The 25,365-nt window shown below is 39.5% G+C and overlaps 1 protein-coding gene across 6 annotated transcripts; it reads right to left on the reverse strand.

Annotated features, from left to right (window-relative positions):
- Window positions 1–2,353: 2,353 nt before the first annotated feature.
- ADAL (adenosine deaminase like) lies at window positions 2,354–24,327 on the reverse strand. 6 transcript variants are annotated; one of them, XR_006572380.1, is made up of 11 exons: window positions 24,200–24,327; window positions 20,954–21,084; window positions 20,256–20,316; window positions 19,133–19,220; window positions 17,881–17,962; window positions 14,720–14,846; window positions 13,197–13,277; window positions 11,672–11,807; window positions 10,505–10,605; window positions 3,028–3,402; window positions 2,354–2,750 (listed from the first exon to the last, which is right to left on the reverse strand). XR_006572380.1 is itself a non-coding variant. In XM_044979254.1 (11 exons), the coding sequence occupies exons 1-11, from the start codon at window positions 24,257–24,259 to the stop codon at window positions 3,386–3,388; spliced, it is 1,071 nt and encodes a 356-aa protein (XP_044835189.1). In that variant the 5' UTR covers window positions 24,260–24,327; the 3' UTR covers window positions 3,305–3,385. The 6 variants fall into 6 exon arrangements, 5 of the variants coding, with proteins under 5 accessions (XP_044835192.1, XP_044835189.1, XP_044835191.1 ...); XM_044979254.1 differs by lacking the exon at window positions 2,354–2,750 and adding an exon at window positions 8,922–9,108 and having other exon boundaries at window positions 3,305–3,402; XM_044979256.1 differs by lacking the exons at window positions 2,354–2,750; window positions 24,200–24,327 and adding exons at window positions 8,922–9,108; window positions 24,049–24,169 and having other exon boundaries at window positions 3,305–3,402.
- Window positions 24,328–25,365: the final 1,038 nt, after the last annotated feature.

Genomic DNA, 25,365 nt, shown 5'->3' on the forward strand with positions numbered 1-25,365 from the left:
ACCTTAACTATAGCCCATCTATGGTAGTATAAGAAATAAGTTTAATAACCATGCTTAAACACAATTTAGATTATTTTGGGGCTTACTTGGGTTATAAACACAGAGCTTGGTTGGCCAGGGCAAAGGGACTCAAACCTTTTAAGACTCAAGTTAAAAAAAAAAAATTCTAACCCAGGTACCAGAAATCTAATTAACTTAATCAAGTCTGATTATTATAGAATCACAAAGTTATTTTGATACGTCAAACACGTACATTCTTCCATTAGCACTCAAGCCAGCAAATATCCTCAATATAGATTTCCTTACTACGAGTCCCTTGAATTACCTCTGCTTTCCAATGGACTGGAATAAGTCTCCAACTCAGGCCTTTACATTACGGACATTTTCTAAAAATGTCCTGTCATTGCTAACAACTACACTGATATTAGCAAAGGTAGAGACCTAAGTGTTGACAAAGTTCTCATGGCCAGGGCTATTTTTAACACCATGTCAATTAGATTTGCTCAGAGCAGGTGTTAGCAGTGGCATAGTGCAGACAAAGTTATAGTGAAGCAGTGGAGATTAGCATTCAAGGTTCCAGATCTGATGCAGTTTGCCAACAAGGAAATGTCCTATTAGCAGCCAGAAAAAGACTACAGGCTTTGTATTTACCACTGTATCCTGTATCACCCATGTGTAGTGCAGTGGTGCTGTCCCTCCCAAGTAGCAAGGAGGGACTTAGTTTGTCAGTGACATCTTACTTCTACTGCCAGCGCTCGCTCAACTAACAAACTTCCAGAGTTATAGAAACAGCTGCTGCCTGCCTCCAGGAAGAACCACTGCAACTCGAGTACAGGGTTGGCTGGACTGTGTAGCAAGTAAAGTATGTAACATGAATAATAAAGCCAGGAACTATTACATACAAATAATGCACATATAAGACTCATAGAATCATAAAACCATAAGGTTAGAAGGGATCGCAAGGGTCATCTAATCTAACCCCTGGCCAAGATGCAGGATTTGTTGTATCTAAACCATCCATGACAGATGGCTATCCAGCCTTCTTTTGAAAACCTTCAGTGAAAGGAGCTTCCATTAATTCTCCAGGCAGTTTTTTCCATTGTCCTATTATTCTTATAATTGGAAAGTTTTTCCTGAGATTTAATCTAAATATGCTATGCTGTAGTTTAAAACCATTGCCTCTTGTCCTGTTCTCTGTGGCAAGAGAGAACAACTTTTCTCTGTTGTTTTTTATGGCAGCCTTTCAAGTATTTGGAGACTGCTATCATATCCCCTCAATCTCTTTTCCAAACTAAACATACCCAGCCAGTTCCTTCAGCCTTTACATTCCATCCCTTTGATAATCTTTGTAGCTCACCACTGGATCCTTTCTAGTTTCTCTACATCTTTTCTATATATTGGTGACCAAAATTGGATTCAGAACTCTAGCAGAGGCCTAACCAGTGCAGAGTTAAGCAATACTATCTCCTCCCATAACTTGCATGCTATGCCTCTGATAATGCAACCCAAAATTGCATGTACTTTTTATTTGCAATAGCATCTCATGTCGAGATGTTGAGATTGTGATCCACCACAACTCCCAGACCCTTCTCAGAAGTGCTGCTGCCAAGTCAGTTATCCTCCATTTTCTATTAGTGCATTTGTTTCCCCCCCTCCCAAAGTGCAGCACCTTACATTTGTCTTTGTTGAATTTCATTTTGTTGTCAATAGTTCAGTTCTCCAATTTATCAAGATCCCTTTGAATTTTAGCTTTATCCTCCAAAGTGTTTGCAACCCTCCCTGCCTTTGTGTCATGTGCAAATTTGATCAGTATGCTCTCTATTCCTACATCCAGATCATTAATAATGATGTTAAACACCACCAGACACAGAACAGATCCCTGTGGAATCCCACTTGAGACCTCCTTCCGGTCTGACATTATTCCATTAATAATCTTTGATTGTGGTTGTTAAACCAATTATGTATCCACTTAATGATAGTTCAAGCCTGCATTTCTTCAGTTTACTTATCAGAATGTAATGTGGGGCCTTGCTAAAGTCCAGGTATATTATGTCCACCACATTCTCCCTATCCACCAAACCAGTTACCTTGTCAAAGAAGAAAATCAAGCTGGTTTAGCATCATTTGTTCATAGTAAATCCATGCTGGCTGCTAGTGATTATCTCTTCATCCTCCAGGTATTCACAAATAGAATGTTTTATACATTGCTCAAGTTGCTTCCTAGGTATTCAGGTCAGGCTGACTGAGCTATAATTTCCTAGTTCCTCCTTTTTAAAGATGGGCATTACGTTAGCCCTTCTCCAGTCTTCTGGGGCCTCTCCTGTCATCCAAGAGTTTGCCGATATTATTGCCATAATAGAAGGCCAAAGTAACTCAAACCAAATACTACCAGAACACATTGGTTAACATACCAGTTTTATGTGAGCACTAAGAACTGACACTGCTATAGGCAAATCACAGTGGGGACTGGAAAAGGGTGATTAAACTGAAGTTCTTGGGGAAATTTTCCATTGAGTAAATTTGTAAAAATTGTGTTGACACCATCTTCCTACTTCACATGAGCTGTATCTGCTTTATGTCTTTTGCAGTGTGCGACCGATTCAGTCTCTGGGCTAGTTAGAGGAAAGGACAGAAGAAAATGAAGCCCAAAACATAATCACAGCTACTGTGTCCCTCCTGTTTCACTAACCAGCCAGTACAAATCCAGGGTGCCTTGCTAGGTTTTGTCTACTGTAGCTTCTTTCCTTCATCTGCCATGAAAAACAGTCAATGAGAAGGAGTGTTGATTTTTACTTCTTATAATACCTTTTAAAAATTAACCATAAGAATATTTAATATAGAAAAATAGACTAATTAGATTGGTGTGACACAACTGTCCTACATCTGCAGTCTCCCTTCCATGCCTGTTGGGGAATTGTTATAATTTTTAATGTGAGCCAAAGTATCTTACATTTTATATAGCTCCTTTCATCCTAAAGTGCTGCCCAAACTGTATACAGAATACTACACTCTGATGATATCACTTACTTGCATACCCACATATCCATGAAAGGCTTCTTCTCTGGTTCAGTTGGATTCATTGTGTTATTCCACTTAGCTGTATTCAAAACTGAGGTCCAAATGCTGCTTATTACAGTGTAATCACTTTGGATGACTGAACAATCAGGATACTAGTCAAACTGCACCTATTTAACCATCATGCTCTTAAAGACATGACAGTTCATATGCATGATAGAATGGGTGTAACAGCTATATCTCCTGCTAGCACAGCATCTTGCATGTGCAGTGGATGGCCATAAAAAAAAAGCCCTGATTCTGGTATCACAGTCTGTATAGACGTTCAAGCCCTCTCCTTACATTACACACGTATGCATGGAACTTCCTGTCATTCCACGTAGATATCTAGTGGAGGAACAAGAACAAATTTTATTAGACCCAGGCTTAAATCCTTAACTTTTTTTAAAGATTGATTTTTATGTATGTTGAGACTAAAATAAAAGGATTATTTTTTAAATGTAGATCCAGGGAATCTGAGTATTTCTAAACTGGGGCACCAAATACTGAGGTCCTTGTTTACAAGGTACTCAATCCAGCAACTCTCCCGTTGAAATCAAGGATCTCAGGATTCAGCCTCTACCCTTAGAGCACTAAGAATATGCACATCTTTTACAAAAGTTGCAATACACCCATTACACATTTATTATGTATAAATAACAACAGTGAATACAGTACTATTTGTAATACCGGACATGGCCAAGTGCAAGGGAGGATGGATGATGATATGGCAAAAAATGAGATGCTTTCCCTGAAAAAGAACCTAATGCACTTAAACTATTTAGAGTATTAAAAATGAGTGCATTTAGACAAGATCATAATATTGCAGTAGCATTAATGATAAGCAAGGAGATTTTATTAACTCATTTTCAAAACAAGGCATGTGCTTCCAACAAAATTCTCTCTGAGCATGCAGGGTCCCAGGGTATCACCACAGCGCTTTTAAAAATCAATGAGTTTTGTTACTGACTTCAGTGGGAGGAGGACAGAGCCATGAATGAGTAGCAATAAAGATCGACAGAGTCAGACTGTAGTGAAATCCATCTCTTTCCTTACTACTTTAATGGTGTGGGATTTTTTTCAATACAAAACAGATGCATGTGGAAAGTCCATCATCCATATTTAATGTCAACCTACTCTGGATATGAATTTCATGTACTTGTAGATTCCATGTTCCCAAGTGTAATATAAATGGTTTGGATCTAGATATGGATGAGGTACACAACAACATATATTCACACATCCTCATGGCAGGAACTATTCATTATTACAGGAGTCTGTGTATAACTGTAACACACTAAGGCCCTGATCCTGCAACTTGTTTTGCACGGTGATCTACATGGTGATCCATTGACTTCAGTGGAGATCCATGGGGATGCAAGCATCAACCCATGTCGAACAAGTTGTAGGATCAGGGCCTTAAACACTAACTAAAACCAACATGACAATTCATTCAGGATTACCTCGGTTTTGCTTTAAAACAAAAGGCATACAGATTTTTATTCAAGTCTACTTTATTTATTTTCAGTGGAAAAAGCAAAACAAACAATTGGACTAATGATTTTTTTTTAACCTGGAAACAAAGCTAATTTGTATTTTAAAAGCTAGTTAGAGGGATCCAGCTAAAGGAAAGATTATACAAAGAGTTTGCCTCAGACTGGTAAGCCACTCTGCACAAAGAGGAATGGGAGGTGGAAAGAAAAATAAATCGAATACTGCTTGGGGAGTCCCCTGGAATCCTACCCACTTCAAAAGGGTTGGAAAGAATTTGCTACATAGAAAATGGAAGGCTAGCTTCTGACCCTCACTGGGTTTCGCATGGGCACAAGTGTGCATTGATAAGCACAAAACTTAACGTTTACATACCACTTTACATGTTCAGAATGCTGAACAAACAAACAAACAGATCGTAACAACCTCCATGAGACAGACAGCATTTATCTCCATTTTACAGCCTGGAAACTGGGGCAGTGAAGTGAAGTTACTTGCCTAAGGCCATACAGCCAATCAACAGCAGAGATGAGGTTTACCCTCTGAACTTCGCAGCTTCTGACCCTTTGCTCTTTTCTCCAGAGCACCCCTTCTCCCAACAGCAGTTTTAACATACAGTAGAATCTCAGAGTTATGAAACCTCAGGAATGGAGGCTGTTCATTACTCTGAAATGTTCATAACTCTGATCAAAACATCATGGTGGTTCTTTCAAAAGTTTACAACTGAACATTGACTTCATATAGCTTTGAAACTTTACTATGCAAAAGAAAAATGCTGCTTTCCTTTTTTTTTTTTAGTAGTTTACATTTAACACAGTACTGTACTTGCTTTTCTTTTCGGGGGGTGGGGGGGTGGGGGGGTCTCTGCTACTGCCTGATTGTGTACTTCTGGTTCCAAATCAGATGTGTGATTGATTGGTCAGTTTGAAACTCTGATGTTCGTAACTTTGAGGTTCCACTCTAAAGTCATATTCTGGCTGGCTTTCCAGTGGGCACACAACCCCCACACAGCAATTTATACAAATTACTTGTACTTTATGGCTGGGGCACAACTGATCCCAGTCATGGATGGCTGATAGGGTGCCGGGGAATATTTACTAAAAACACATGAACCACAGCTCCTCACCCTAGAGCGCTCTTTCCTTGGTCTCAGGACTGGGGGATGTGGGAGCAGAATGCAGCTAGGTCTTGCTCTTCCCCACATACATATAAGCAGCAGCTACCTGAAAGTGGATCACAATAAACAACTAAATCCCTAGTTCAGAAGTCAGAGAGTGATCTCCTACTGGGACACAGAAAAGAACTGGGGAGCTCAGCCAGGACAGCTCCTTCTATACAGAGCAGACGTCACAAAGCTGTGGTTGTTTCCTATGTCCAGCTGCTGCTAGGAGGTCACGTAACTGATTGTCTGAACTGACTTCTTAGCACATGAGAGGTGAGTATTCTCAGCAGAAAAGAACCATCCCTCTACTGAGTCACTCATCATTTAGTGAAAGCCAGAGGCTTCATTCTAAATGACATAACTGAGAAAGCTCATCCTGCCACATAAACATTCTAACTCTATCTCCAGTTTTTATCATCATAAACCTTTTTCCAATTCGCTCAGCCACAACAGCAAGTTGCCCTGACATCTAGAGACCAAGGACTGGGATCCTATCGCTAGGCTTGTGAAATCTGAACCTTTCACAAATATTTGGAGGTACTGTATTACCCATCCCCATGACTGTTGCAAGATCTCCCCCTCCTAAAAAGATTTTCAAGGGCCCAATTGTCTGAGTACCTGGCAGGATCAGGCAGAGTAGAAGTGACAATGACTGTTGACAGCGGCAACACATAACCCATATTAGTAGCCTTGTTACAAGATACAAAAAAATCATTATCCATGACAGTTCTCATGAGCCAACAAACACTTAAAACAGCATAGCCAGTGACTCATTCAAATAGATTGCCTTTATAGCTTCAAAACATTCAGTACGGTCTACTTTCATTAGCACTGCAAAAAATGCAGTCTGTCATAGTCCATTAATAGTCTGGTCTCCTGAAACTCAGACAGCAAAGGGATTTCCTGAAGTAATAGGACCAGTTCTACACGGTGGAATCTCTTTCCTAATCTATGAAGTGAAATCCCAATTCCTAGTACAATTACTTAAACTACTCACAAAGCACAGTCACTTAAGGGATATAGGAGCCACATATGGCAAGATTGTGTTGTCAGTGATTCTTCTCCCGAAGAGTGACAGATCTATCAATGCATAAATTAATACCACTAACAAAAACTACATCTCGTTTCCCAAACTGAAGAGCTCCCTGTGGTGTCAAAACAGACATGGTATCACTTAGTAGAAGAAAAGCATCCCTTATAAATGATACAACTTTACATAATTTGCTGCAGAATTTACATGCCTCCAATCTACAAACCCTGAGCAAAAACAAAAGTAGTGGTTTTAGAAACACACAGCATCAAAAAAGCTATTTTTTGTTTTTAAAAAAACAAATGGAAAGAAATAAACTTTAAATTGTAATAAAGCATTTTCAAAACAAAACCCCATAAATGTCAGTTGTTGATTTTGGTTTTAGAATTTTTTTCTGCTTGCTAGTGTAACACAGACACCGTAACACACTGTTAATTCTGAGTGTGTTGATAGTGTAGTTCAGTTTTATTGTCTCAGCGTATTCATTAAAACTACCCACAGAAAGCTTTGGTCAGACATCTATATCAGCAAAAACAGTTCTAATATGTCTCTTAACTGAGTGTGAAGATCTTATTGACAAGTATTTTTTTCTCCCTGAGATTGTCCATATCTTTCTGCTCACTCAGCCTACTTAAGATTGATATAGAACAGGGGTCGGCAACCTTTCAGAAGTGATGTGCCGAGTCTTCATGTATTCACTCTAATTTAAGGTTTCGCGTGCCAGTAATACATTTTAACGTTTTTAGAAGGTCTCTTTCTATAAGTCTATAATATATAACTAAATTATTGTTCTATGTAAAGTAAATGTTTTAAAATGTTTAAGAAGCTTCATTTAAAATTAAATTAAAATGCAGAGCCCCCCGGACCAGTGGCCAGGACCCGGACAGTGTGAGTGCCACTGAAAATCAGCTCGCGTGCCGCCTTCGGCACACGTGCCATAGGTTGCCTATCCCTGATATAGAAAAACATATACATACTGCTTAGTACATTGTTGCTATGTGTGTATTATGGTCTTTTCCTACTCAACGTTATTTTGCTATGATGGTTCCAATATTTGAGATATTTCAACACATTTGAGCAAAAAGTACTGTATTTACTCGATCATAAGCCAGTTCGTTTATAAGCCAGCCCCCACCACAACATGGATAAGTAAAAATGGAAATTTTTATGACTCATTCATAAGCCGACCTTATAATTCAGGGGTCGGCAAACTTTGGCTCCCGGGCCATCAGGATAAGCCGCTGGCAGGCTGAGACGGTTTGTTTACCTCAAGCATCTACAGGCATGGAGGTAAACCTAAGTAAACAAAGTGTCCCGGCCCACCATGGCTTACCCTGACAGGCCAGGACAGCAACCGGTGGGGAAATTTTGGGGGGATGGGGGGAGAGAAGCTGGGGGCCAGGGGAGTAACCCCTGTGACCACCCCCCACATGACCCCACCCCTAGCCCGGGACCCCCACACTCTCCCCATCCCATCCCTTCCCACCTTAGCTGGGGTGGACCAGGTGAGGATGTGTCTGGCCTGGCTGGAGCTGCTCCAGCAAGCCAAGCCGGGCAGTGCGGCTGTAGCCTGCTCTGGCGGGCTGGGCCAGGCAGCATAGCTGCAGCCTGCTCTGGAAGGTGGGGCCGGGTGGCACCGCCGCAGCCTGCCAGCCCCAGAGCTGCAGCTGCTTCGGAGGCAAGGGAGAGAACAGCGTGGCCAGAAGCAGAGAGACTCTGGCCCTGCCTCTTCTCTGCTGGCTGTGCTGCCTCTCCTTGCTCCCTCTGTTGGGGGGTGGGACTGTGTCCCACCTCTCCCTCTCTATGCCTGTTCATAAGCTGACCCCCTTCTCTGATGCGTCCCTTTTTTACTAAAAAAATTCAGCTTATGAACGAGTATATACGGTAATTAAAAAAACTAGTTTCTCTACAGTGAATATGGTATTTAGTACATGAAAAATCTGGAATTTTACTCACTGACAGACTTTTTTCAGACAAAGTGTGGAAAGGAACTTCTCTCTCATCCTGGTTAAATAAGGGTCTGTTCCTGTAGCCCTTAACTCATATAATCAGAGGCTGCAGGACTGGACCCTATGCTTGTATAAAAATTTAAAAGGCCAAAGACAGAATCGCTTAGGCAGATCATCCTTATTAACTGAGCTAGTATATTCTGTTTTCATCTATTTATAACTATAGTTTAATTACTTAGCAGACTTGGTTTCAGTTTATGCCATTGTTCCTTTAGCTTCAATTTTACACTGTCTGAAGCAAAGATATAGTTGATTGATTCATAGGAGAGGTCCCACATCCGTGACGGCGTCAGATTAAATGTTTTAGCAACCATCTGGTACTCCTGAGACAAATCTGTTGCAAAGACACCTTTATCGTCAGTCTGGGGGTTTAAAAAAAAAATCATTCAGTGTGTCTAGCTTTGAAAAATAGGAAATTAATTTACAATCAGTTTCACCTTACTGTATTTCACAGTTTACTGCAGCTAGTACTTAGTCCATCTTTAATTAAGTACTAACTGACAGAATAAATACTAGCTGCAGTAAACTGTGAAATACAGTAAGGTGAAACTGGTTGTAAATTAATATCAATATATCATCCAAAAATATCATATGCTGAACAAAGAAGGCTAAGTGAAAGAACAGTTCTTTTATAAAAATATATGATGTCTATAAAAACAGCCAGTCTTTGTGCTTTATTCTATGTCTCCTACTACACATGGAGCACCTCTCTAAATTAATCCATAAAGCTGTTCCTGCCGCTCCTCCTCAAGACCCACTTCTACCATGATGCCTACAGGGAAGTGATAATGTCTAGACAGAAGGCCTGTGGGGATTGCTGGCACTTATTTCAAAACAATTCTGATGATTCAGAACCATCAAGTTATTCACACGTGTAACTTATGTAAATGTGTGACTATACAACTGTTATCCTTTCCCCACCCTTCCACCCCCCACTTACTAGCTGCATCTTGTCTTATATTAGAGTATTTATCTTCCGGACAGGGTCTGTGTCATCCTGTACAACAGAGCCTAGTGCCATGGGGCCCTGACTTCGATTACGGTCCGTGGCTGCTACCATAATACAAAGGATAAATAATAACAATTAGATAAGTGTTGCCAGTTGAAAAGTTCAAGTTAGGATCATTTAAGGACTAAGTTGGTCCCTGCTCCCTAATCCAGGGCTCTTGTGTGGGTTTATGAACCATGCGAGGAAGAGAGGTCCCTAAATTTACCTTACTTAACTTGACCACTGTGATATTTTCTAACATGGATGTTTTTATAGATGCCAGCAATGGGAGCTGAGGTGCTTGTCATCTCACGGGATCAGGACTAATTACCTACAGGAGGGGTCCCATATTTTCCTCAGAGTGCAACAGAAACATATTTAATATTACAAGGAAATAATAATTACAAGGAATTACAATTTAAAAATATAAATATAGGGGCTAAGATGTTCAAATGCAATGTTCCCTGGTTCATGCCAAAACCTATATAGGCCCCAAATTTAATGTAAATCAGACTTTTAATCTACTGGGATTTGCTTCTTCAACAAAAATTAGAAGTTGAATAACAAGAATTTTCCTAGATTTTTACTATATATTTCTCCCTAAACAAGGTATCGGATTTCTTATAAGTGAGGTGAGAGAAATTCCCTGTCCGGTTGGCTCTTGTATAGATAGTAACAGGTATGTTTCTCTAACTTGGCTCCAGTGACTCAGTTTCCATGTTCTGTATGGTCAGCATCTAAGTGTATTCTGTACAATCAAAATGGCTTACACAAAGTACAGTAGGGTGGCCCATGTTGTACCAGTATCCAAAATGGTGTTTGTCACAGGAAGGTACAGTCTGACTTTTGAAGTTTGACGTCACACAAAGTTCTAAGTGAAAAAAGGAAAAACTCTGAATTAAAAGAAAAAAACAAGGATATGTATAGAACCAAGAATATGATCCTTGGGTAGATTAATGTACACATTTCAATCCATAGCTGAATAGTTCAGTGTTACCTGTTTTATATTTTTTTAAAAATTTGTGGTGATTCACGACGCTTACAACATATTGTATATGCCAGCTAAGAACATATTCAAACACGGGAACAAAATTTTCATGTGTGCACACATGAAAATACCTGGATTTATACAGTCAAATGGGTGGTTAGGTGCACAGTTCACTAGTTGAGTGCCCAATTCAGGGTATTTGAAGAACTGGTGCACACAGAGAGACACCACATGCACTGCTCAACTGGTCAAGTATGTTATGTTTTGGTTTTCTACCTTCATCTGAGGCATCCATTATTGGCCACTGCCAGAGGCATGATATCAGACTGGACAGATCAATGCTCCAGTATCACAATTCTTATGTCCCTATGTATGTGAAGCAGATATAAAACTTTGAACAGTCTACACAAATGCCACTAAATCCTTTTACATAGCTTTAAAAGAAATTTCACTACACGAATTACTAAGGAGTAGTTTATTGATATTAACCAGGTGGCAACAGGTGCAAACACATGGCAATTATGTACTATTTTAATGTTCCAGATCTCTGTTTCCTGTTGGCCTTTTCCCACTATTTGTTGATTCTACACCAAGGACTGGCATTAAACTGCTAAGAAGCACCAATATTGAGAATAGTGTATGAAAGAATGTGTGTGTATATTGAAATATATGCATATAAAATACCTAGACATTTAATTAATGGCACTCAGTAAAAACGTTTAAAAATATTCTATGACCAATTTTGTTTTAAATGAAAAGCAGAAGCATTAGTAGAACACCATATGTATCAGTTATTTTCTCACAGTATCCATTTATTTCCATATCACAAATATCTGTCCATATTTATTTCTGGGAGATATAAATCTACTCAGACTTACTGAATCATTTGCAAGATACAATGTATCAAAGCCTAAGGGCTATCAAGCAATTTTCTTATCTTCTTGCTTACCTATAGGTATGTGATTCTGTCTAACAAGCTGCACAAGGTCCTCTGAACCTGTTGTAGAGTTGAGAAATGTACCATGTCCAATTCTGTCTGGAGGCAAACCAAGGAGAATTTTGGTCTCCTCTTCTTTATTTGGGATCTAAAACAGAATACACCCCCAACGCACAGAGACTGTAACAGCACCATAATGCAGCTGAATAATCAAAGATCAGATCTGGATTCTAGGGTTTTTGAATTTGTATATTTTACCAACAAAGAAAATGAGAAATAAGTGTGTGTGTTAATTAGTGTTAGTTATTATGCTTTGGAGAAGGAAGAGATGCAGGAACTGGAAGATGGAAGTGCATTCATTGGAAAGCAGATAAAAGGACAGATTACATTAGTTATTTGCACTTCTGAAATACTTTTGATTGGAGGACCTCAATTAGCTTTACAAACCTTAATGAAATAAGCCTCAACTACCTTGTGAAGGAAGGTTACAATTATCTCCAATGTACAAATGGATTAACTGACTGTAGAACAGAGAAGTTACACAATAAGACAGAGGCAGAAAGAAGAAGGTGAGGCACTTGGAAGTACATTTTCAAAGCACTGCACAAGAGTTCCATGCAAAAAACTCATTAATAATGTCATCCTTCATTTCCTAAAGGCACTATTTATTTCAGAAATTAGAAGATTTTCATTACTCATCAGGCCTGCTAAATCAAACTCTAGGTGGATCTTCAGTGTTAGAGATCATACTCCAAATTCTCCTCTCACATACACAAACAGAGCTAAAAAAGTCAACAGAACTATTCATGTGAGTAAAACAGGTACATAACAATATCTACTATATGATATTCCAGATATACTTCAGGTGGGGGGCAATGGATCAGTCAATGTATGTGTAAATTTCAAATTAATACTGATACTTCTGAAATATATAATACAAGAAATTACAGCCAGCAGTTCCTCCAATAATCCTTAATGAGTCATGCTCTTGAATCAGGGTTTTCCCTATGATACTGAGGTCCTATCTGTTTCCATAATTTAATAAATTATGTAAGGACCTTGCAGGTTTTAAGGCAGGGTATGTTATGTTACTGGTATTCCTTCTGTGGTTCTCAACATTTATTGTATTATATCATTTACTGTATTGATCTATCCAAAATTAATACAAAATTCAAAACTGACAATAGCACCATTGAAACATTTCTTGTGACATCAGAAATCACAGGAGTGGGGCCTGCATGATTCTCTGGTGGACTGTAACATCCCTAGAAAGGTAGGAGAGATGTAGTCAAGGTTGCTTGATTAAGTTGGGTAGATGGTTGGTTTTTGGTTCTTTTAGGGTTTTTTCCCTTCAAATACATATTTATGAGTGTTTACTTTAAATTTCTCTTTCCTAACCCCACCTCTTCAAAATGCCACAAACTATCATTACTTCGGCCTGAAAAACTGAAAATCCACAGATGTTACTTTTAGTTACAGTAGCTTTTTATTTAAAGGCAGCTGCAGAAAAAGGTTAGCACAAACATTAAGAATTTACCTCTGAAAGATGCAATGCCAGTTTCAGACCTGCCTTTTTCGCTTCAAAAAGGGGTTCAAAAAATTCTTTGCCATGTCCTGCCTTGAAGAAAAATCCAAAAATGCATGATTAATCAGAAGGTATTTTTTATTAAAACCTTTCCAATTATACAATAATGAAGAAATTTCAGAATATTAATATAATTCATTCAAAAGCAGTTAATTTTAATATTTTTTCTTTTATAATCAAATATAGTGAATCAATTTTTTCACTTCAATTTGAGAACTATATTCTTCAATCTCTTTTCTTTTCTTTATAACAGCAGCATATTAGGTGCTTGTATTTTATGTCTACATGACCCCGCAGTTCAGACTATGGGATGTGAACTGGAGTGCACACTGGCATGTTGCACTGTAACCCACCAGTGCTGATAGTGCAAACTAAAAGACACCTACTGCAATTCACACCCCCATAGACCAAACTGTGGGGCCTTGTAAATCAGCTTTAGTTCTCATTTTGTGTCTATTCTCAGTATTACTCAATATGCTTCAACCTCAATCAATCTGATACAATCAGAGCAATGTATCAGAGGGGTAGCCGTGTTAGTCTGGATCTGTAAAAAGCAACAAAGAGTCCTGTGGCACCTTATAGACTAACAGACGTATTGGAGCATAAGCTTTCGTGGGTGAATACCCACTTCGTCAGACGCAATGTAGTAGTGGATGCTTTCCTGGGCTCAGAAGTTGCTTTTAAGTTCCCTTTTTTGATAGTTGTGTATCATTTTGTACATTTTCAATTTTTTGTTAGCGACAAGAGGTATCTTCACATCAGGAATATGAGCAAGACATTTAACCAACAGCCAGCAAGTTTACTGACTAACTATATAGTGGAAACAGTGAAACTGACTACAGACCAAGTGTTATTAAATGTACAAGTAAACAGTAAGATAATAGAGAGAAATGTATTTCCCTAATTCTTTTCAGTTCAGCAAATGTTACTAGTAACAACACATCAGTGTGTTTATTTTAGTTGATGGTGACCTTTATGTAAAGGGCAGTTGTTAAGAACCAAAACAACTTTGTGTCCAATCTCCTCAACTCCTTCATACATTCCCAAGTCAAGTAAAATGACTAAAAATAGGAAGATAGGATTTGCCAGGCAAGAGCCATCAATTCCAAGTACTACTTTGACTACTACTACCTGGTCTGTCTTTAGATCGTGTGTCTTTATGTTTGAAAAACACCTTATACAACATTGCTAGTACTATTTAAAGGAAGTTATATAATAATAATAGCAACAACATATTCTGCCTTCAGTGTTGGCCAATATCTGGTACTTCAGATGAAGGCAAAAGCACTCCAAAATGCATCTATACCCAGTTATATAATGGTTTAGATGGGGGGAAAATAGTCGTTCCTAACCTTTGCCATGAACAATTAATGCCCCCAAAGGAAAATTATCCAAAGCACTAAGAGTAAAAATAAAATTTGATACTATAATCATTACAATGATAAAAGTATCCATCTTCAATGAAAGTAACTTACGGTGGGATCACCACTGAGGTCAAGCCCTACCACAATCCCATTGGTGGAAAGGAGGAACTCTTCAGCAAGTTTAACAGTTTGCTTGGCCACGATAGGTCCACCTCTTCTATCTATTGCTATTAAAAACCTAGAATAGAGATATACATCTTACATTAAATCTAAACAGCAACAGCAGGTGATTGACAAAGAAAGAATCTATTACCAGCAAAAGCAACACTGCACTCATAACTTAAATAGAAATTGCTTCTTTTGTCACAACTGTTATGGTAAAGCTCTGATGGCAAGAAACAGGGTAATTATGCATGTATAGAGAAGCACACAACAATACCAGTGCACTGCGCTATCACAGTGGCTGAATGACATATCTCTAATGCCCAGATGCATACCCACTCTAATTCCAGCATTACGTTCATGGCATCTCCCTTCTAGGCATACTAGCTCCACTCTAGCGGCAAAAATGTAATACTGAAACAAAGGATTGGGTTTATATAGCTGAACACAAGGAGCTGGAGCTCAACCCTCACTTGGGATAAACTGATTTTCTTTCATTTTCTTTTAATAATTTTATTGGTATGGTTTGGTTCTTCCTTTTTCATAAAACCAAAACAACTTTTTCCAGGCCCTGGGGAAGGAGAGATCTGGTAAGCTACATCTCCAGAGAAGGACCTCTAAATACTTCTTAAAAAACATACATCATCTCACATAAGACACAGCAAAGAGTTCTCCTGTCCTCTGGACAGGCACCATCCTTTCAGCCACTGCCTATACTGGCATCATGTCCCCGTCTGGCTACTAGCCCCTGCACACCAACGGTCTGATTTTCATATATCAACTCTTTCTCTGAAGCTACTACCAATGCTGTTTTCTGGATTAGCCAGCAAGACCTACCGGCTCAGACAATTCAGCCCCTCATTTCCACAAAGAGCTTAGAATTTGACCTCTGCAACACCCTACATCTCAGGCACAGGCAGAAGATATTAAGGCCAATCCATAAGATACTAAGGAACCTCCTAACTGGCTGTACAAAAGCTGACAACTGTGACATACCATTATATTGTTATATTAAAAAAAGATAATAATTGGAGATATACCAATCTCCTAGAACTGGAAGGGACCTTGAAAGATCATCGAGTCCAGCCCCCTGCCTTCACTAGCAGGACCAATTTTTGCCCCAGATCCCTAAGTGGCCCCTTCAAGGATTGAACTCACAACCCTGGGTTTAGCAAGCCAATGCTCAAACCACTGAGCTATCCCTTAGGAGCTATCCCATTATGATGTAATGTTTACAAATGATACATGTATCTTTATACCTAGTTTGTTATTATTACACATTTACTATTAAAAGGTGCAATATATTTTGCCACAAAAAAACTTTATGGTCCAAATTTTGAAAGGCAACATGTAGCAAACAGAAAAACATATTTGAATTTTGGAGTGCAAAGAGTTAACTGTGTTCACACATAAGTGACCCTGTGTGGGATGCAATTACCTGTTCAGGCTGCACAATGTGGATTTCTGCAGGTGCACCACTGCAACACTCTTTGAAAAGGTAGCCCTGTATCTTATACAGTTTACAGAAGGCCCACGAAAGAGGTCAAGAACTAAGGACAACTTTTCAGAGCAGATTTTTAACCTGTATTATTAGTTCCTTGCAAAAAATAATTGTATAGTTCCCACAGAGGAAAGCTGGATCCCTAACTAGTGGCTGTTTATCTTCTTTGGGTTTCACACCATTTAGTTATCAAGTTTCCGACTTACAAACAATTCTGAGAGGTTTTAATAAACTCATTTTGTTATTGGTTCACATCCTTTGAGTTTCTCTTTGATTTTTCAATTCTCAAAAACAAGTGAAACTCAGAAGAAAATTGTACATGGTAACCAGTGCTCCTGCATACAGCTACACAGGTGCTCTGTACAGCGTGTGCTTTTTTTTTTCCTACATCAACTTCACTGGGGTGGGTTGGTCATTTTAAAATAATGTTAACTTTTTTAAAATTGTCCAATATATTTGTAGTTTTTATTTGTTTATGGTTGGTAGTTTTGTGTTAGTTGATTTTTTGTTTGTGGGTGTTTTTTGTTTGTTTTAAAGAGGAACAAAACTGCCCAAGGTTTATGCATGATAAAAGTCTGACAGGCCATTTCACAGTAAAAGCAGCTTTCCTAGAGAATCAAAGTAAGCATGTTAGTAAAACAACAGTTCAATGTTCAGTAATTAGCCAAACAGTCAATGGCTGCAGCACTCTCATTGTGATTACTGTATTATTTCAAAGAACATCACTAAAATTCCATAACAGAGGGGAAGACACATATCTATATTGGTGATTATTAGGTTCACTTTTGATAGCTGGTTTAAAATTCAAGTTTATATTATCTGTTAAATTACTAATAGAAACTGTAGTGTCTTTCTAAGGCCTGATCTACACACAGTCATTGTACCAGTATAACTAATTTGGTAGGAGGTTAATTTTTTTAACCAAACTAGTTAAACCAGTACAACCCTTCATCTGGATACAGTTATGCAAGTATAATGGTGCCCTATAACCATGTAGTATATTCACCTCCCTATATGAGAATAAGCTATACTGGTATAACTACATCAGCACTGGAGGGGGGCAGGGAGAGCTGTACTGCTTTAACTATACCTGTATGACTAAAGTGATACAACTTTTGTGACAGACAGGCCCTTAGTCTGATATTTCCTGAGGGCACTGCTTTTGCTAAAAAACATTGCAGAGAATAGTATCAGAGGGGTAGCCGTGTTAGTCTGGTTCTGTAGAAGCAGCAAAGAATCCTGTGGCACCTTATAGACTAACAGACGTTTTGCAGCATGAGCTTTCGTGGGTGAAGCATCTTCTTGCATCTGAAGAAGTGGGTATTCACCCACGAAAGCTCATGCTGCAAAACGTCTGTTAGTCTATAAGGTGCCACAGGATTCTTTGCCATTGCAGAGAATGGAGACTTTAGAAATCTCAGCCAGTTTTGCTCCCTATTTAGTAAAAGGGATAATAAAATATGTTTCAATATCTCAATTGCTAGGTTTTAAGTCAAAAATTATCTGGTTGCTATACAAATTCCTCCCCAGCATTCATGATCTGTAAACCTGGGCCAAACACCAGGTTCATAACAAAATCCCAAATCAGAAGATTTTCACGTTATTTTACCTGACATCTATATCCAAATCCTCCTCTTTGCACTGTTTTATTCCTTCAAGTACAGCTTCCACATATGTCCTTTTGGTCATGCCTATAAAACACACACACAAGCATATGCACACCTGATCTGAGTAGATATAAGTGGACTGATTATAAAAAGTTACGTTTGATAAAATCCCAGACTGACCATGAAAATATTTTTCATTTTAACTTTTCCCCCCATTTTACTCTTTGATCTTATATTTTATTTGCACTTTGGGATGGTAGTTTCATTTTGCATCTTGATTTTATTCTGTGATTTTACATTTTGTATAGACTGGTTTTACCAACAAATGTAATTTTACTCTGAAGCCTCCCTTTGGATTTTGTTTGCTCTGAGTTTGTGGAGAAAAGAAAAATAACTTTACACAAGAATCTAGCAATAGGGTTTCCTGATGGACCACTGAAATATTTGTTTAAAAACAATAAAAAGATTAAGAGAAATAAGGAAGAAAACGTAGCAGCTATTACAAGAAACAAAACTATAATAAGGCTATGTCTCCACTACAGCCTATGTCGCCATCATTTATGTCACTCCTGGGTACAAATAAAATACCCCCACCCCCAAGTAACGTAAGTTACACCAACATAAGCACTTGTGTGCACAGAGCTATGTCAGCGGGAGAGCTTCTCCCGCCGACATAGTTTCTGCTGTTCACAGAGGTGATTTTATTATGCCAACAGGAGAGCTCAAATAGAATAAGAAATCAGACTAAACTGAATAGCCTAAATTTATCGCTGGATAGTGAAGTAATGACAGGAAAGAATTTAATTCAATGTGTAATTCCCTTCCTCAATCCCCAAATCTTACTAAAAGGAAAATTGTATCCACATTATCACTTTCATTATTCAGTTCACTGCAAATAATTATATTTATAACACTGAACATACATGTGTGTGTGTATCTTTTATTTATATTTTTATATAAATATATGGGTTAGGAAAAAATCATTCCTGGAGCAATTCCACTGGCTTCACTGAAATTACAAGAGGAATTTGTCACTATATGAAAGAGTTGACTGTGGGATATTCACTGATTTGTTTCTAAATCTGCCACATTTACTGAAACAACTGAATTTCAATAGTGACTCGATCAGTTATTTACATGTCGGTCATAATTCACTTGGTACTTTCCAAAACATATTGTTAATATTAACTTTATAATGTGAGAAGTTCTGTAATATAATCCAGAATACTAATTAAAAGCAAGAACACTTTGTACCAGTGTCATTTTCCTCTCTAGGTGTGCTCCTTAACTCCAGATACTTGACACCATCGGCAGCAAATTCTTTAATAACATCTTTAGTTACCTGGTTAAAAACAGCATATACAATATTTTGAAATTAAAGATTTATAATTTGTTACACTGAATGAATCTTAAAGATAAAGACATGCAGGTAAGCTTTCACTGTGAAAGGGGGAGGGATAGCTCAGTGGTTTGAGCATTGGCCTGCTAAACCCAGGATTATGAGTTCATCCCTTGAGGGGGCCACTTAGGGATCTGGGCAAAATCAGTACTTGGTCCTGCTAGTGAAGGCAGAGGCTGGACTCAATGACCTTTCAAGTTCTAGGAGATAGGATATGTCCATTTTTTTTTTAAATATAGTTACATAACATTAATAGGAGTTACTGTCTAAATCCCATGGCGCTTACATCTCTGTCCAGTTATACCAGGGTATCAAAGCTGCTCTGGCCAATGGGGATTTCAGTGGCAATGTGCTGAAACAGTACATCCCTCCGCTGCCCTACCGATGGCAATGACCTCTTCCTTGGCAATCCTGACCACTTGGAGGGTTGTATTGGCTGCCTGAAAGCCCTTCTGGAGAGGAACGGTTCACAACTCACTTTGCACCACTCCGCACCCCGAGATCTGCTGGTGGGAAAGCCTATCTCCCTCTCTGTGCTGGACCCGGAAGTGAACATAGTACAGCTCTAGTAAGGAACTCTGCATATACACTGAGACAAAGAAGTATTAGGAGACTCCGCTAAATTAAAGCATAGGTAAATATGAATGGATATCACATTCATGAGTGATCATCCAGTCATCTGAGAGCACAGACTGACTTCCAATATTGGTAGCTCACTGCTCTGAAGGAAAAAAAACGAAAATGTCAGGTAGAATCTGGCATTTCTAAATTCTCACTTTTTAAAGAAATATTTTTACATGCCATTGACTGTAACATATTACTGAATCTCTGAGCTCAATAATTTACAGTCAGCTCAATTTGTCTTTTACACATTGGGCACAGATACAAGTGCAATAACTTTTCTTGCTACCTTTGCAAGGAGTTGTTTTTGAAAGAAAAATGCTCTGATTTTTTAAAACAAAGCCCTGTACAACTTACCATTAATATATCTTCGGTCCTACTGGTAATCCGATGAATAATATTAAACATCTGAAAACATCTACAACAAAAAAATTCAAAGGCTAAGCATATAAAAGTGTGCTAGTGCGATGAGCACTCCCAATTACAAACCCATGCCTGAATAACATGTATTTACTGGCTTTGCTGCAGCACAGACTGAATCATCATAATTGTCCTTTCTGGCCTTAAAAACTATTAATTCAGTAGTGATTAAATGTAGAGCATGTATAGTATAAAGCATTTACTAAGAATCTTTGTTTTCCCCTATGTGTTAAGTTACTGGCTATATTCATGTCCAACTAGGAAATCTTGCATGACTGGATTTTCTCTAAAGAGCCCATGCTCTATGTAAATATTTTCAGTCATCTGATTAAAAGGAAAACAAATTAATAAGGAAGATAACAAGGGATACATGTTCCATATGCAGACAAGTAAGAAGTGACTTCACAGATTTAAGAAATGAAAAACTATCTTCTCCTAAGGACATTTTTAAAAAGTAATAATTTTCTTAATGATTTTATGTGAAAATTTGATTAAATTACATAATGCAACCTTCAATTTTAATTATGTTTTCTACAGTCACACAGTGCAAGCTTACAGATTCCACTGGTTTCAATGTATTCATAAAGGACTTGGGGGGGCGGGTAGAATTAAGGTTGTAACGTATAGATACTCACTCTTCTAAAGTCCTTTTCTTCCCCTTGTCAATCATTGTCATTCCATTATGGATTTGAAGATATTGTTTCTGAGCCAGAAGTTTCTTCATAGTAACAGAACTGATGGAGCCATTCAAGTGGGCGTGGAGCTCCTAAGTTATAAACAAATCAAGAGGAGTGGAAGGTATATTTAATTTCAATTAGATTTCAGGGGATTTTTTTTCCTTTTATGTTGTTTGAAAATAAAACATTTCCCTACCAATCCTGTCTCTGCATTTGGGAAATAATGACTATTTTGACTTGGGTTTCTATATGTCCGTGCCCCAAATGAGATTGTCTTATTTACTTCTCATTGCGAGCATTAGCAGTGGTATCAGCAAGAATGTAGGTGCCACTGTGAAGAGTGTTAAAGTCTCAGTTAATTACTGTAGCGGAACACCTTGCAGGGTGGAGGGAAAACAAATCTTACTTTTTAAGATTTTAAAAATAATTTAGGACATGAGCACTATTCCTTACTCAATTTTATAACAGGTCAAATCTGGGCCTAAATTGGTTCATAGTTTCTTTTTAATTAGACCAAAAAAGCAGCATTTTTTCTACCCAGACATATTCTTTCTTTTCTCATACTCTTAAGAGCACATAAAAGCATAGTGAGCTCTCACTTCCCTCTATAAACAGAAAACAAAATTAGGAATTGAACTGTACTCCTTGCATTTAGAACTCACAACTTGTTCCAGCCTCTCTCTTGAACACAGTCATCCTTTATTCAGCCAGGGCTTTGGAGCGGAGCCCGGAGCTGGAGTGCGGAGCAGCTCCAGAGCAGTGGAGCTGCAGGATTTTGCCTGGAGCTGGAGCGGAGCTAGAGAACAGCTCCAAAGCCCTGTACTCAGCTCCCCACTTCATTAAGCATCACCCTCATCTCTGTCCCTTCTCACAATCTTGCTGCCCATCATTTGGAACAGTCTTCTTGTGTCGCTCCATCTTACTTCAAAATGTCTCCCCAAAATACCTAGCTTGTCCCACACATCTTCACTCTCCTGCCCCTTCCCCTTTTGGCACCTGTTTTTATTAGAGCAAAAATTGGCAAAATGTTTTCACAAAATGCTTGACTGATAAATATGACGACATTTTTACTACTGCTGTAAAATGCTTTAAAACAATATCATACTACTAAATGTACAATAAAACATAGAAGGGATGATTGTCAGAAGTGCTGAGCAGCCACAAGTCCAATTAATGGGCACTCTGGCTACTTACCACTTCTGGAAATCAAGTCCAGAAACTCTAATTCTAATAAAAAGCATGGTTGTTCCACATACTATGCAATAAAACACCTTGCAGAATTCATTATGAGAATCTGCCACCCACAAACAGACAAGACACTTTGCAAGGATGCCTTCAAAACATCTTTTTGCAATGGAAGCATCAAAATGTAGAGAAAGACAGTGTCAATAATATCTGTTTTGATCATGTACCTGTGCCAATTTTAATGAATAAACACTCAAATGGTAGACGTGGTAGACGTGAAATTTGTTGTACACAACTCCAGAATTGTTGAGCTGATAAGAGTTCCAGGAATGTATAGCAAACAATGATAGCAGGAATGTGCCAGACCACACCCTTTAGAATGCAGCCAAAACTGCTATCAGAAGCAGACTTATAAAGGTGGCCTCAGGAAAAAAAATAAAAGCAAAAAAAATTAAATATATTGAATTGATTTGCTTGCAAAATAAATCTACAGACCTTGAAAAAGAATTGTACAGAGTCAGGCTATACAAAAATTTTAAACACTTTATCGGTGGTTGAAATCAATTGAGTACTTTTGGACAAATAAACATGACACAATGGGTTGTATTGCAGCTTGTTAGGAACCCAGGAGCTATTTGCTTGAACCTTTTCCTTGAGAGATGGGCAGAAATGCCTTTTGTTCAAATACACTGCCAATAAACACCTACAGCTGATCAATGTTGTCCTCATCCTCAAATTGCAATTATGCTTTTAGTAGCTGTACAATTCATTCAATCTGTAGGCTGCAATTACAAGTGGTTCCTGTAAAAAGTATCACAGCACACTATTACTAAAAATGCTTACTTTCTCATTTTACCATTTAATTATAAATCAATTGGAAAATAAATATTGTACTTACATTTCAGTGCATAGTATATAGAGCAATATAAACAAGACATTTTCTGTATGACATTTTAGTTTGTACTGACTTCGCTAGTGCTTTTTATATAGCCTGTTGTAAAACTAGGCAAATATCTTGATGAGTAAATGTACCACCCTCTGGAAGACCTCTGCATACCCCCAGGGGTAGACACACCCCTGGTTGAGAGCCACTGGTGCAGAGGGTCCTACAGGGAAAAGGGTGAAGGATGGGAACTGCTAACCCTGTAAAAGTGGCAGCAGAAGCGGCTCCACATCAGAGCAGCAATAGTTCACTTGTGTAAAACACGTGGTGAGCACAGTCGACAGAGACCCCCCGAGGATCTGTATGCTGGTGCACAGAGGATACAGCACCATTGCAGGGGCTGAGCTCCTCTTGTCCCACCCCAATTCTGTTGGGACCAGAGGCAAGAAGGGCAGATTTACTCCTACAGGCACAAGAGTTGACAGAGTGAAACTGTTCGAATAAAGATGGGAAACACTCACATTGTAGAAGAACTGAATTGTCAATGTGAGTGACTCTTTCCCCCCCCCCCCCTCTTAAAGGCAGTACAACTAGCCCCATCTTTAAAGAAAAGTGTTCAGTGCAACGTAACAGCGTGGGTCCAGGAAAAAAAAAACTATGGAAGCCAAAAAAAGGCTGCAGCCCTTAATCTGTATGTCTTCTCGATTGCAATCTCTCTACAGAGCTCCCAGCACAAGAGCCAGACGGTGCTGGCTGATGTTCTGGGGTGCTCAAACGTAGGTGCTTTACAAAGGAGGAGTTTACAGAAGCGGGGCTACTGCCCCAGCCACTCTGCGGATGAACTCTCACTGACCACCCACCCCACTCAGAAGAAAGGCGAACTGCAGTCAGACCCAGCCCAGCGTAGCACTGAATGCTGTCAGACCCTATTCCCCGCCGGGCAAGTGGGGCGGGACATAACAGAGGCATAACGAAGAACAGACACCTGGGCTGCTGGTCTTCACGGCGCCCAGCACAGCGCATGCCGCAGCTCGGGCAGCGCCGGGGTGACTCAGGCAGCCGCAGGGAATAACCAGCCCAGCCACGGGGAACGTGGAGAAACGGGGCCGGCCCGGGGGACCTGACGCAGCTCTCACCACTTTAGGAAGCTCCCTGTAAAAGCGCAGCTGCCGCTCTTGGTCCGCGCCGGACGCCATAGTCTGTCTGCCGGGCAGAGGGAAGGACGTCACATGGCAGCGTCACTGCCGCAGACGCCGCCGCTCCCACCCACCCCGAGGCAGCGCGGGCCCGTCCCGGCCCTCAGCTGCTTCCCACACGTGTCCAGCCCCGCCTCCTCCTCCTCCTCCAGACGGGCGACAGCAGCAGGCTTCTCCCTGAGGCTCCCGCACCTGGGCTGGGGTTGGCAGGGCCTTTGCCACCCTGTCGATTTGCTTTGTAGCCAATATACCAGGCACTGAAATTAACGGAGCTCCTTCCCTGAGGGAGGTACAGGCTGGTGGGCATGACAGCTGACATCCCTGTGCCACACAACACCCTACTGCTCCATGAGGACTAGGAGACAGACTAGAGCTGGCGCGGCAAGATAAGGAGAAGCAATAGATTCCGGGGTTATTTTCCTGAGGATAAATGACCGTGTTTGATAGGTACAGCTTGATAAGTATCAGGACATGAAACAGAAAACAGGCACATTTAACCCATCAACACCCAATGGAGAGCTGGCTAGAGATAGAAGACCTCAAGACCAAAGCACTGAGGCAATAGGTAATGCTCCTAATGCTTTGCTTATAGGCTTGGCTTCATTTGAGCTGGTTTGGAGTATTACCATATAACAGCACTTCTTTGAAACTGGTATCTTGTTCGCCACAATTTCAGCTTCCATAAAAGTTAGTGACGGTTTAGTGACAAAGCCTCAAAAATGTAAACCATGTGTTCCCAACTCAGCAATATCAGTAACTCTGTGGAAACTCTGGAACAACGGCTCTGACAGGTGTGACTTGCCCATTCAACTCAGGAAAATATTAACTGTCAATGGATATCTGCGTTAAAGTTGCCATTTGAACTAATTTCATTGCTCCTGTAAGAACTGGGAGGAACACAGATCTGTAGTTTACTGTGAGTGACATCTCAGTGCTAAAAAAAAAAATGGTGGCATTTGAAATATATCACCACTTTTCTCCTTAAATAAAAGGAACCATGCCGAAGAAGCCCAATGGAGCCTAGGAGCATATTCAAGCCCTAGCAAGGGGAAGCCAAACATAGTAGAGCTCATAGTATCTGCACAATCAACTGTACAAGAGCAGCT

This window comes from Mauremys mutica, chromosome 11, assembly GCF_020497125.1.
Source record: "Mauremys mutica isolate MM-2020 ecotype Southern chromosome 11, ASM2049712v1, whole genome shotgun sequence".
In the NCBI taxonomy this organism is placed as follows: Eukaryota; Metazoa; Chordata; order Testudines; family Geoemydidae; genus Mauremys; species Mauremys mutica.

Bases quoted from the DNA above. Each gene is read 5' to 3' on its own strand.
- ADAL (XM_044979254.1), bottom strand. From the start codon at position 24,259: ATGGCGTCCGGCGCGGACCAAGAGCGGCAGCTGCGCTTTTACAGGGAG. The intron at 21,085-24,199 runs GTGAGAGCTGCG...TTTATAACTTAG, and splicing joins ACAGGGAGCTTCCTAAAGTG to GAGCTCCACGCCCACTTGAA. The intron at 19,221-20,255 runs GTAAGTTGTACA...GTTTTTAACCAG, and splicing joins GGACCGAAGATATATTAATG to GTAACTAAAGATGTTATTAA.